Source organism: Chiloscyllium plagiosum, chromosome 39 (assembly GCF_004010195.1).
Source record: "Chiloscyllium plagiosum isolate BGI_BamShark_2017 chromosome 39, ASM401019v2, whole genome shotgun sequence".
In the NCBI taxonomy this organism is placed as follows: Eukaryota; Metazoa; Chordata; class Chondrichthyes; order Orectolobiformes; family Hemiscylliidae; genus Chiloscyllium; species Chiloscyllium plagiosum.
The window spans coordinates 18597956-18610366 of record NC_057748.1 but is presented as its reverse complement, the minus strand read 5'-3'; the positions used below and the strand labels follow the sequence as shown (position 1 = coordinate 18610366).

The window sequence follows — 12411 nt, the reverse complement described above, 5'->3', positions numbered from 1 at the left end:
TCCTCAACGCACCCGCAGAATGACTGAAAAGGTGGATGAATTGAAAGAGATGAATTTGAGTAAGAAATCAGCGTAAATACCAGCATCTTCCAAAGAAAATTGAGCTCTGAGCTTTGAAAGATGAGGACCTAATGGTACAGTAGTAATATCACTAGACCTAGTAATCCAGAGGCTCAAGCCTATGTTTTAGGGACATTTTTCAAAGCCTACAGCAGCTAGTGAAATTTACATTCAAGCAATAGATTTTATTTTAAAATCTGAAGTTGAAAGCTAGTTAGATCAGGAAACCATCATTATAAACTCATCAGATACAGTAATATCTTTAGGGAAAGAAATCTGCTGTTCTTGCCCAGTCTGTCTTAATCCATATTTTAGCAATTCATGGGATACACTCTTTGCTAGCTAAGCATGTATTTATTGTCCATTCTAATTTGCCTTTGAGAAAGTGATAGTGAGCTGCCTTCTTGAACCTCTGCAAGGAGAGGTGATGGCCTAGTGGTATTATCAATAGATTATTAATCCAGAAACTAACTAAATGTTCTAGAGACCTGGGTTTTAATCCTGCCATGGCAGTTGGTGGAATTGGAACTCATTTTTAAAAATCTGGAATCAAGAATCTACTGATGAACATGAACTCATTGCTGATTGTCGGAGAAAACCATCCAAAACCATCCAAGAAAATTAGGGAAGTAAACACATGGCTAAGGGATTGGTGTGGGAAAGAGGGATTCCACTTCATGGGGCATTGGCATCAGTTTTGGAACCGGGGGGATCTGTACCGTTGGGACGGTCTCCACCTGAACCAATCTGGTACCAATGTTCTAGCGAAGAGGATAAATAGGGTGGTCAGTAGAACTTTAAACTTCTGAGTTGGGAGGAAGGGAAAATGAAAGCGACAGGGAGTATGGAGTTAAATGGAAAGATAAGCAGGAGGATAACATGTATGCAGGTGGATTTAACCTTGAGGCAGATTAGGAATGCAACAAAAAGGAAGGATAACTTAGGACATCTTATGACTTCAAGTATCTCTAATGATAAGAAAGTTATCATTAAGGCACTTTACCTGAATGCTCGTAGCATACATAACAAAGCCGATGAACTAATGGCACAGATAATAGTGAATGATTATGATGTAGTAGGCATCACAGAGACTTGGTTACAGGGGGGTCAGGACTGGCAGTTAAACCTCCATGGTCTTTCAACTTATCGAAAAGACAGAGAAGTGGGCAGAGGGGGTGGGGTTGCCTTGTTAGTTAAGAACAAAATTAAATCTATGGTATTGAATGACATAGCGTCGGATGATGTGGAGTCTGTGTGGGTGGAATTGAAGAACCACAAAGGCAAAAAAAACATAATTGGAGTTGTGTAAAGACCTCCTAATAGTGGTCAGGACCAGGGACGCAACATGTACCGGGAAATAGAGAAGGAATGTCAGAAAGGCAAGGTTACATTGATCATGGGAGACTTCAATATGCAGGTGGACTGGGTAAATAATGTTGCTAGTGGATCTAAAGAAAGGGAATTCATGGAATGCTTACAGGATGGATTTTTGGAACAGCTTGTCATGGAGCCCACAAGAGAGCAGGCTATTCTGGACCTAATGCTTTGCAATGAACCAGACTCTATAAAAGATCTTAAAATAAGGGAACCCTTAGGAAGTAGCGACCATAATATGGTAGAGTTCAGGCTGGAGTTTGAAAGGGAGAAGGCAAAATCGGATGTAATAGTGTTACAGTTGAATAAAGGTAATTATGAGGGCATGAGAGAGGAACTGACTAAAATAGACTGGAAGCAGAGGCTAACCGGGAAGACAGTAGAGCAAAAATGGCAGGAGTTTATAGGTATAATTGAGGACACTGTACAGAGGTTAATTCCCAAGAAAAGAAAGATTAACCGGGGAGGGATTAGACAACCTTGGCTGACAAAGGAAGTCAGGAAATGTATTAAAGAAAAAGAGAGATCCTATAAAGTGGCTAAGAACAGTGGGAAATCAGAAGATTGGGAAGGATACAAAAGCAAACAGAGGATAACAAAGAGTGTAATAAGAAAGGAGAGGATCAAATATGAAGGTAGGCTAGCCAGTAATATTAGAAACAATAGTAAAAGTTTCTTTCAGTACATAAGAAACAAACGACAGGCAAAAGTAGACATTGGGCCACTTCAAACTGATGCAGGAAGCCTAGTGATGGGAGATAAGGAAATAGCAGGAGAACTTAACAAGTACTTTGCGTCAGTATTCACAGTGGAAGACATGAGTAATATCCCAAAAATTAAAGGGTGTCACGGGGCTGAGTTGAATATGGTTGCCATTACGAAAGAGATAGTGCTAGAAAAATTAAAAAGTCTTAAAATTGATAAATCTCCTGGCCCCGATGGGATACAACCTAGAGTTCTGAGAGAGGTGGCTGAGGAAATAGCAGAGGCATTAGTTGAGATCTTTCAAGAGTCACTGGAGTCAGGAAAGGTCCCGGATGATTGGAAGATGGCTGTTGTAACCCCCTTGTTCAAGAAAGGATCAAGGCAAAAGATGGAAAATTATAGGCCAATCAGCTTAACCTCGGTTGTTGGTAAAATTCTAGAATCCATCATTAAGGATAATGTTTCTAAATTCTTGGAAGAGCAGAGTCTGATTAGAACAAGTCAACATGGATGTAGTAAAGGGAGGTCATGCCTGACAAACCTGTTGGAATTTTTTGAAGAGGTAACAAGTAGGTTAGACCAGGGAAACCCAGTGGATGTGGTCTATCTAGACTTTCAAAAGGCCTTTGATAAGGTGCCACACGGGAGGCTGCTGAGCAAGGTGAGGGCCCATGGTGTTGGAGGTGACCTACTGGTATGGATTGAGGATTGGCTGTCTGACAGAAGGCAGAGAGCTGGGATAAAAGGTTCTTTTTCAGAATGGCAGCCGGTGACATGCGGTGTCCACAGGGTTCAGTGTTGGGGCCGCAGCTGTTCACGTTATATATTAATGATCTGGGTGAAGGGACTGGGGGCATTCTAGCGAAGTTTACCGATGATACGAAGTTAGGTGGACAGGCAGGTAGTACTGAGGAAGTGGGGAGGCTGCAGAAGGATCTAGTCAGTTTCGGGCGGTGGTCCAGGAAATGGCTGATGAAATTCAACATGAGCAAATGTGAGGTCTTGCACTTTGGAAAAAAGAATACAAGCATGGACTACTTTCTAAACGGTGAGAAAATTCATAAAGCCAAAGTACAAAGGGACCTGGGAGTGCTAGTCGAGGATTCTCTAAAGGTAAACATGCAGGTTGAATCCATGATTAAGAAAGCGAATGCAATGTTGTATTTATCTCAAGAGGGTTGGAATATAAAAGCAGCAATGTGCTACTGAGCCTGTATAAAGCTCTGGTTAGGCCCCATTTGGAGTACTGTGTCCAGTTTTGGGCCCCACACCTCAGGAGGGACATACTGGCCCTGGAGCGTGTCCAGCGGAGATTCACACGGATGATCCCTGGAATGGCAGGTCTAACATACGAGGAAAGGCTGAGGATCCTGGGATTGTATTAATTGGAGTTTAGAAGGTTAAGGAGAGATCTAATAGAAACTTATAAGATAATACATGGCTTGGAAAGGGTGGATGCTAAGAAATTGTTTCCATTAGGCGAGGAGACTAGGACCCGTGGGCACAGCCTTAGAATTAGAGGGGGTAAATTCAGAACAGAAATGCGGAGACATTTCTTCAGTTAGAGAGTGGTGGGCCTGTGGAATTCATTGCAGTGGAGTACAGTGGAGGCCGGGACGCTAAATGGCTTCAAGGCTGAGATTGATAAATTCTTGATATCACAAGGAATTAAGGACTACAGGGAGAATGCTGGTAAGTGGAATTGAAATGCCCATCAGCCATGATTGAATGGCGGAGTGGACTCGATGGGCCGAATGGCATAACTTCCACTCCTATGTCTTATGGTCTTATGGTTCATTGATGTCTTTCAAGGAAGGAAATCTGCCATCCTTACCTGACTTGGCTAACACGTGACTCCAGATCCACAACAATGTGGTTGACTCTCAACTGTCCTCTGAAATGGCCTAGCAAGCCAGTCAGTTCAAAGACAACTTGGGATAGTCAGTAAATGCTGGCTAGCCAGAAATGTCCATGTCCCACAAGTGAATAAAAACATGTCCGTGTGGTATAGACCCCTGTTAGGGAGAAAGTTCCTGGACTTTTGACCCAATGACACTGAAGCAATGGAGGTCACATAAACCTAGGATAGTGACGATGGTGGATAATGAAGAATTCAGTGATAGTAATAGTAACCCTGAGGAATATCTACAAGGAAGCCCTGTGGCTAAGATAATTGGGCCCCAAAAATCACAAAGATCGTCCTTTGTACCAGGTATAATTCTAACCAAAATTGATCCAATTTGTTACACGGGGGCCATGTCTCACAGCATTGACTTCTAGCTGCCGTGCATGAACCTTAGAGGCCTGCATAGACGAAATTAAAGAAACATAACAAATTCCCCCGTGCACCAACCTACCCCACCACCCAGCCCTTTCCAAACTATTGCCAAACAACATCTCCATTAATGTTAAATTGAACTGTCTCCTGTGTTAGCATTTCTGGCAATGAGGTCAGCACAATTATCACAATCGCTGCAAGTACTGGATATCGCCGCTAATCTGTTTGTTACCTTTTTGTTTCAGGATAAAGTGTTGGAACATGACATTCCAGTATTTGCTTAGAAGCTCAGGAATTGCTACCTAAGCAGGGATTTTGCGCTTTGGGAGATTCCATTCGTGTCTGCTCTTCATCTTCTGGTTTAACTTGGTCTCAATGGGAATTCAGCCAGACTAAAGTGAGTTATTTCTCTTGTCTTCTAGAAAAATATCCCCCTCCACCCAAAATGAATTTTGAATAATTTATCAATGTGCATTATTCCCTTTTCAAAACATGTAAATCCATCACATGAAATATTCCAATTTTTCATGTGTTTTTCTATTTATTTCTTTCTCACCAAGTGGAATATTGATCATAAGTAACTCCAGGAGCTAGGGTAGGCCGCTTCAGCCTATCTGCCATTCTGTAAGATATGGCTGATCTGCCCCAGATCTCAACTCCTTTTTTGTGCTAGTTCATCATTGCCCTAGACTCTACAATATTTCAATAGTCTATCTACCACCTCTTTAAATACTTTCAGTGATCTAGCATCCACAACTCTCTGCAGTAGAGAGTTCCAGACATTCACTACCGTCTGAGAGAAAAAATTCCTTGGTATCTCAGTTTTAAGTGAATATCCCTTTGTTATGTACCTATGTCAGTTGGTGCAAAATTCCCTCAGTAGTTGAAGTATCTTCTCAATATCTACCCTGTCAAGCCCCCTCAGAATCTTATATGTTTCTTGAGTGCAGCTGCTACTTAATACATGACTGATTCACACTCTGCTGCAGTCCTATTATAGTAACTTATTTTTTTATGGCATATGTGAGGCCATGACCTTCAAAACAAAAAGAAACACAAATCATGTATATAAATCAAAATTCAGAAATTTAATTAAAAGTCAATGCTGTGGGCGGCACGGTGGCACAGTGGTTAGCACTGCTGCCTCACAGCGCCTGAGACCCGGGTTCAATTCCCGCCTCAGGCGACTGACTGTGTGGAGTTTGCACATTCTCCCCGTGTCTGCGTGGGTTTCCTCCGGGTGCTCCGGTTTCCTCCCACAGTCCAAAAGATGTGCAGGGTTAGGTGAATTGGCCAAGCTAAATTGCCCGTAGTGTTATGTAAGGGGTAAATGTAGGGGTATGGGTGGGTTTCGCTTCGGCGGGTCGGTGTGGACTTGTTGGGCCGAAGGGCCTGTTTCTACACTGTAATGTAATCTAATCTAATCTAAAAAATCTAATCTAATCTAAAAGTTTAAATTATTCAGTCATTTCGGACACAGTCATTTATTTTTATTTTTAATTTTTAGACCATAATAATGCTGTACATTTCTTCTTGATTTGTCTCCTTTACTGAGGGTTTTAGGTTGCTTCAATCTGCTGGCCATGGTTTCCTTTCTTTCCAAAGCAGAGGCTTCAAATTTTTGACGTCTCATGTTAATTCTGCTCAAGTTACTGGGGTGGGCCAAACTTTCACACCCAAATTGGATATGCAGAGTTGGGAAAATTTCCAACCTTAGCACCAATCCTTCATCACAGAGTGACCAATCAAAGCAATTAATCCCAAACCTGAAAGGGACAGAATCTGTGAAGAGCTGCCCCGGTTACAATGTTCCACCTCTGTCTATATACAATGGAAATGCATTTGCCGTGATCTTATTTGTCTATGGAAGGTGCATTTCGCATGTTGGCTGTTTTGAGAAGAAATTTTGAAAAAAGCTTTTATTGTTAATTTGTGCTTCTTGTCTCATGCCTATTTAAATACTGTGCTGAAAATGTGTTGCTGGAAAAGCGCAGCAGGTCAGGCAGCATCCAGGGAACAGGAGAATCAACGTTTCGGGCATAAGGGCTTATGCCCGAAACGTCGATTCTCCTGTTCCCTGGATGCTGCCTGACCTGCTGCGCTTTTCCAGCAACACATTTTCAGCTCTGATCTCCAGCATCTGCAGACCTCACTTTCTCCTATTTAAATACTGTGGTGACTAGTAAGTTAATATTTTTCTTTTGTGTTTTAGTTTTAAGATAAATTGAGGCTTGATAATTGAGGATAATTGACAAATTCTTCTCATTCTGCTTCTACATGGCTGCACTACCTAGTAAATAAGTTAGTTATAATGAAAAAGTAGCCTCTGAAAATCAAAAGGTAGCCCTTGAGAAAATCTTAAGAAAACTCTTGAAATAATTATTTTGATGGAAGGCCAGATTCAAAAAAGTGGAGCTGATCACGTAATATGAACAACCAAGTGATGTGCAATTGTCAGTCAAAGCTATGGTTATAAAGTGTAGCATATTGAAACTAATGTTTTCAATGGTCTTCATAAATATGGCATAGAGTACAAAAGCAAAGAATTTTCTTGTTGAGCTAATATAAAACAATTTGACCCTGCAATGACTGTGATTTCCAGTTCTGGACACCAGAATGATATGAAAGCTTTGAACAGACTTTACAAGAAATTTACTAGAACGGTTCCTGGGATAAGGAATTGCAAAGAGACTGGCTAAGATTAAACCCAAGAAACCTGAGAGGATTTGATGAAAATATATAAAATCATAAAGCGTTGATAGAATAATAGAAGCTGTTTCAAGTAGCTGGAGAATTGATAAGCAGATGGCTCAGATTTAATTTCATAAGTTGATTGGCAAAACAACTGGAGACAGCACATGGAAAATGTTTAGAAAAAGTGGTTAGAATTTGGAATGCACAACCTACGTGATATTGTATTCGATACAGATTCACATTCATAGTCAAAAGAAAATTGAAAATATATTTGGAGAAAAAATATAGGTAAATAATAGATTGGAAGAAGGAGGATTGATTAGATTTTTCTTAAAAGGAACTGGTGCAGACTCAGTGAGCTAAATGACATCTTTCTACGCTGATCTACTCTTCTTTAGGATCTAAAGAACATTACAAAAGTGCAAGACAAAGCTGGTGAAGGTTAAAAGGAGTGTCATTTTATGGGTCCTGGGAACAGGAGAAGCCTTGGCCCATCCATTGTAACTCATTCCACCTCATATCTCCTACCCAACACCCATAGCCTCTCAAATCCTTCTTGCCAAACTGACAGAATCACAGAAATGTTATACCACAGAAGGAAGCCATTTGACCCAAAATGTCTACATTGGCTCTCTGAGTGAGCCTGTGCCTCTTTATCCACAGCCATGGTTCTTCACTGTCCATGCAAACCTACCTTCCAGGATATCTCATGCCTCTGTAATCAACACCATAGTCCTTTATAACCTCTATGTCAACTTTCCAACTTTATTTCTTCCATGCCAACACATTTTGAATCCATCGTGAGGGGTTCAGAAAAGATGTACAAGGATGTTGCCAGGGTTGGAGGATTTAAGCTATAGGGAGAGGCTGAACAGGCTGGGGCTGTTTTCCCTGGAGCATCAGAGGCTGAGGGGTGACCTTATAGAGGTTTACAAAATTATGAGGGGCATGGATAGGGTAAATAGGCAAAGTCTTTTCCCTGGGGTCAGGGAGTCCAGAACTGGAGGGCCTAGATTTAGGGTGAGAGGGAAAGATATAAAAGAGACCTAAGGGGCAACTTTTTCACACAAAGGGTGGTACAGATATGGAATGAGCTGCCAGAGGAAGTGGTGGAGGCTGGTACAATTGCAACATTTTAGAGGCATTTGGATGGGTATATAAATAGGAAGGGTTTAGAGAGATATGGGCCGGGTGCTGGCAGATGGGGACTAGATTGGGTTGGGATAGCTGGTCAGCATAGAGGATTTGGACCGAAGAGTCTGTTTCCATGCTGTACATCTCTATGACTCTATGAGCAGACCTCAGCAGCCATGTTGAAATATAATAAAATAAAGTTCTATGTATGTATTGCAAGCTTCACTATATTTAAAAAACACAGTCATCGATTAGAACCATTCAATAGATTTGAATTCATTCATGTTCTTAATTCCTTATAACGAAGATTTTTTATCATAGCCCCACATCAAAATCAACTAATTCCTTTATAATCACTTAGAACAACCAAACAAACTGTAAATTTATGACCGCATCCCCCTCCCCTCACTGCGGTAATGATAATGTTTCTTGACTCCTTCCACAACTAATTGCATAACAATTACCCTCAGGCTGATGTCAACAACATTTAATTTTAAAATTTTAAAATTTAATGAGCGGGGATAAATACATCACATCTGGGCAGTTCTATAGATCTAATCCATTTTTTATGCACACTCAGAGCTACTGTTCACAATATCAAAGGGTCAAATTCTCAAAATTGTAAATCCCAAAAGTTATGTTTCAGAAACTTTAATGATGAAAAATTGCTCTTAACTGAAATGGCTTCACTTTGAAATGTGCCAGAACCTCCATGGATATGTGAAATACATCCTGCCCTTGTCTCCGCTGTACCCCTTCAAAGAAACTGGTGAGTGCTGAGTTCAGGAGCTAGATATTAAGAATCGAACATACATACTGACATGTAAATTAGGAACAACAGTAGGCTATTTAGCCCCTAGAGCCTGCTCCGCCATTCACAAAGATCCTAATTGATCTGACTGCTGCACATTCTCACCTTCTCCCAATGACCTTTCATTTTCTTGCTCATTGGAAAACTAGTCTTCAAAATATGCAAAGATTCTACTTTCACCATCTTTTGAGGAAGAATGTTCCAAAGACTCAACTCTCTGTGGAAAAAGAATCTCCTCATCTGTGCCTCAACTAGGTGATTCCCTTATTTTTAAACAGTGACTCCTAGTTCGAGATTCTTTCACAAGAGGAAACATCCTCTTCACATCCACCTTGTCAAGACCCCTCAGGATCTCAGAATCAGGACTCTAGGACCATTTTGGAATGATGTCCTTCCATCTTTTCAAGGATTTTGGCCAGGAACTTATCTAGATGAAAGTCGCAATGGGAGTGATACCATCAAATGTACCACCTCAAAGGACCAACACAGTAGATGCATGGAAACCACCTGTAAATTACTTTCCTCATTTGGAAATATGTCATCATTCCTTCATAGTCATTGCGTCAAAATCCTGCAACTGCCTTTCAAGTTGTGCTGTTGTGGTGCTTACACTGAAAGGACTACAGCTATTCAAAAGAATGCTCACAATACCTTCTCCAAGGCAGTTAAGGATGAACACTAAACAATGGCCCAGCTCAATATTCCCACATCCCATAAGTAAATGGAAAAAAAGGTCTTGTGATCATGATCTATCTTGTAACTGAGATTTTCCACTCTTTGAGTTCCAGAACTTGAGCTTAGCATTGTGGAACAATGTCAACTAGATTCTCAACCTTTCTTACACGGTTAGAGGAAATGTCATTAGGATAGTTGCTTTGATTCTCAGATGCAAATTTATCAATGGTTTCATTCTGAGCAGCGCTGGTGAATGTCTGGAATTAGTCTGCTCCTAATAATGAGACTTGTCACTGTCATTGATAGATGGAGAGAGCAGAGGGAGGACACAATAATCTCTTTATGATTTTGAAGCAGTGTCAGTTTTTCTGTAAAAATCATGGCACAATAAATCAAGAAATGTCTTTCTTCCTAGGTGTACACAGAGCAAAATGACACAGCCAATCAGGGAGCCTCTCCAGAGAAGGAAGTCACTTGGGCCAATGTCTCCAAATGCTGCCAAGAGACTATATCGCAACCTGTCCTTCAGACTAAAGGGTGGTTCCAGCTCTGAAGAAGCCTGTCTCATTAAAAAAATAGAGAAAGAAAGAAGCAAGAAAACTTCATCCCTGGTATGGATTCACAGTTTAACTCTGATTATCAACAGTTTATTAAGCTAGCTTTTGGAGAAGTTGGTGGACTGGCCCTAATACCCCTACAGCAGCAATCTAAAAGCCCAGGCTAATGTCATGGGGACATGGGTTCAAATCCCACAACAAAGCTTGTTCAATTTAAATTCAATTAATAACTCTGGAATATAAAGCCAGTCTTAGTGATGGTGACCATGACAAGTACCACTGACTGTTATAAAAATCCATCTGGTTCACAAATCCCTTGAGTAAAGAAAATTTTCCATCCTTACCTGTCTGGTCCACCTATAACTCCAGACCCACGGCAATGTGATTGACTGTTAACTATCCTCTGAAATGGTCTAGCAAGCCACTGAGTTTAACGACAGTTCTAGATGGGCAATAAATTCTGGCCTTGCTGGCAATGTCTGTATTCCAAAAAAGAATAACAAAAAAGGAAGGTACTCTGAGGATAAATCCAGGGCTCTCCTAATTAACATCCTTGTCACCACCATTATTGTCAGCATTTGTGTACTGTGAATGAGGAAAGAACCAGTTGGATTTGTAATACTGCAATAGATTGTTCTGCTTAGCAAGTTTATTCAGTATTGATGTTCCATACCAGTATGTACATTCATATTTTTCTAATCAAGGATGTGAGGTACATAACACTGAAAATGGTGCAGATGTCTCTACCACTGTCAGATCTGACAGAATCTCAATGACCACAGTAACAAACTCAAGAACTACCCACAAACCAGGGCATTTTGTTCTACATTCTAACTTGCACCGCCTTCAGGAGCAGTGAACATTTAAATGCCTAAGATGTAAAATCTCAATGTTCAATGTCAGATACTGAGATGGTTGAGTCTCTGGATTATAATAAACTCATAGTATGTAATTACACTAGGGTTCAATGTAACACCACTCTATTAAACCAAAGTATGACTTGAAGAGCACACTGACATCTCAAAAGTATTGTGGTAAAATGCCACAGTGCAAATGAGTCACACTGGAAAAATATACCCGCATTGTGACTCATTTGGTAAGTTGAAACGAAATGTGCATCATTGCCTCTCAGACTCCCTAATTCTACAGAAGGAGTCTCTCATTGCTGTTGCCATAGAAACTAGTCACAGCCAGGTTTTCCAACAATCGTTCCATTTTTCAGTTCCAGATAAACTGAATGCTGACAGTCACAAAAACAATTCTGAAAATAAAAGTGATTCATAAAACAAAAATATCAAAGGGAGGAAAATAACTCTGTGGCTAACCAGGTATGGGTCAGTGTCCTGGGGGGGGGTTACCAGAAACTGAACTGCATCAACCACATAGACAGTGGTTATAGGAGCAGATCAGGGGCCAGGAATCCTTTCAAAGTAATTTACCTTACATCTGTCCTACACCTACCCATCATCTACAACACACAAATAGGGAGTGTGATGGAATATTCTCCACTTCCCTGGATGAGTGCAGCTCCGTCAACACTCATAAAGCTAGGCGCCATCCATGACAAAGTAGCCTTCTTGACTAGCACTCACTCGCTACTTTCATTGTACACTCCTTTCACCACTCACACAGTGGCAGCAGAGTGTACCATCTACAACCAACTCACCCAAACTCTTTCCACAGCATCTTCCAAACTCTCAACCTCCACCACCTAGAGGGACAAAGGCATATGATACATGTGAACACCTCCATTAGCGAATTTCCCTCTGGAAACACATCATCCTGACTTAAATCTATACTACTGTTACTTGTTGCTGGATCAAAATCTTAGAACTCCTTTCCTAATAGCAGTGTGAATGTTCCTATATACCAAGGATTGCAGCAGTTCAAGAATGTTGTTCATCACTGCCTATCAAGGGTAATTAAGAATGTGCAATAAACGCTCACCCAGCCAACAACACTGACATCCCATGAAGTATCTATGGTGAAGTCTATGGATCAGTATCTAATCAGGGATAGTACAAGTAGTATTCATATGCATGGAGCGGGATCACAAATGTTTGATTTCTTCTGTCTGATTTGTTTGTAATTTGTCTGTCAACTATTGGAAATGCTGAATATGG

General features: G+C 40.8%; 1 protein-coding gene across 1 annotated transcript in view; it reads left to right on the top strand.

Moving 5' to 3' along the window:
• Positions 1–12411, top strand: part of LOC122542304 (ankyrin repeat and fibronectin type-III domain-containing protein 1-like) — a 134135-nt gene that overhangs the window by 55535 nt on the left and 66189 nt on the right. Inside the window, exons 2-3 of the mRNA XM_043679914.1 lie at positions 4663–4814; positions 10147–10342. Of these exons, the coding sequence (XP_043535849.1) occupies positions 10163–10342 (180 nt within the window). The 5' untranslated portion in view covers positions 4663–4814; positions 10147–10162. The remainder of the gene's footprint in view (positions 1–4662; positions 4815–10146; positions 10343–12411) is intronic.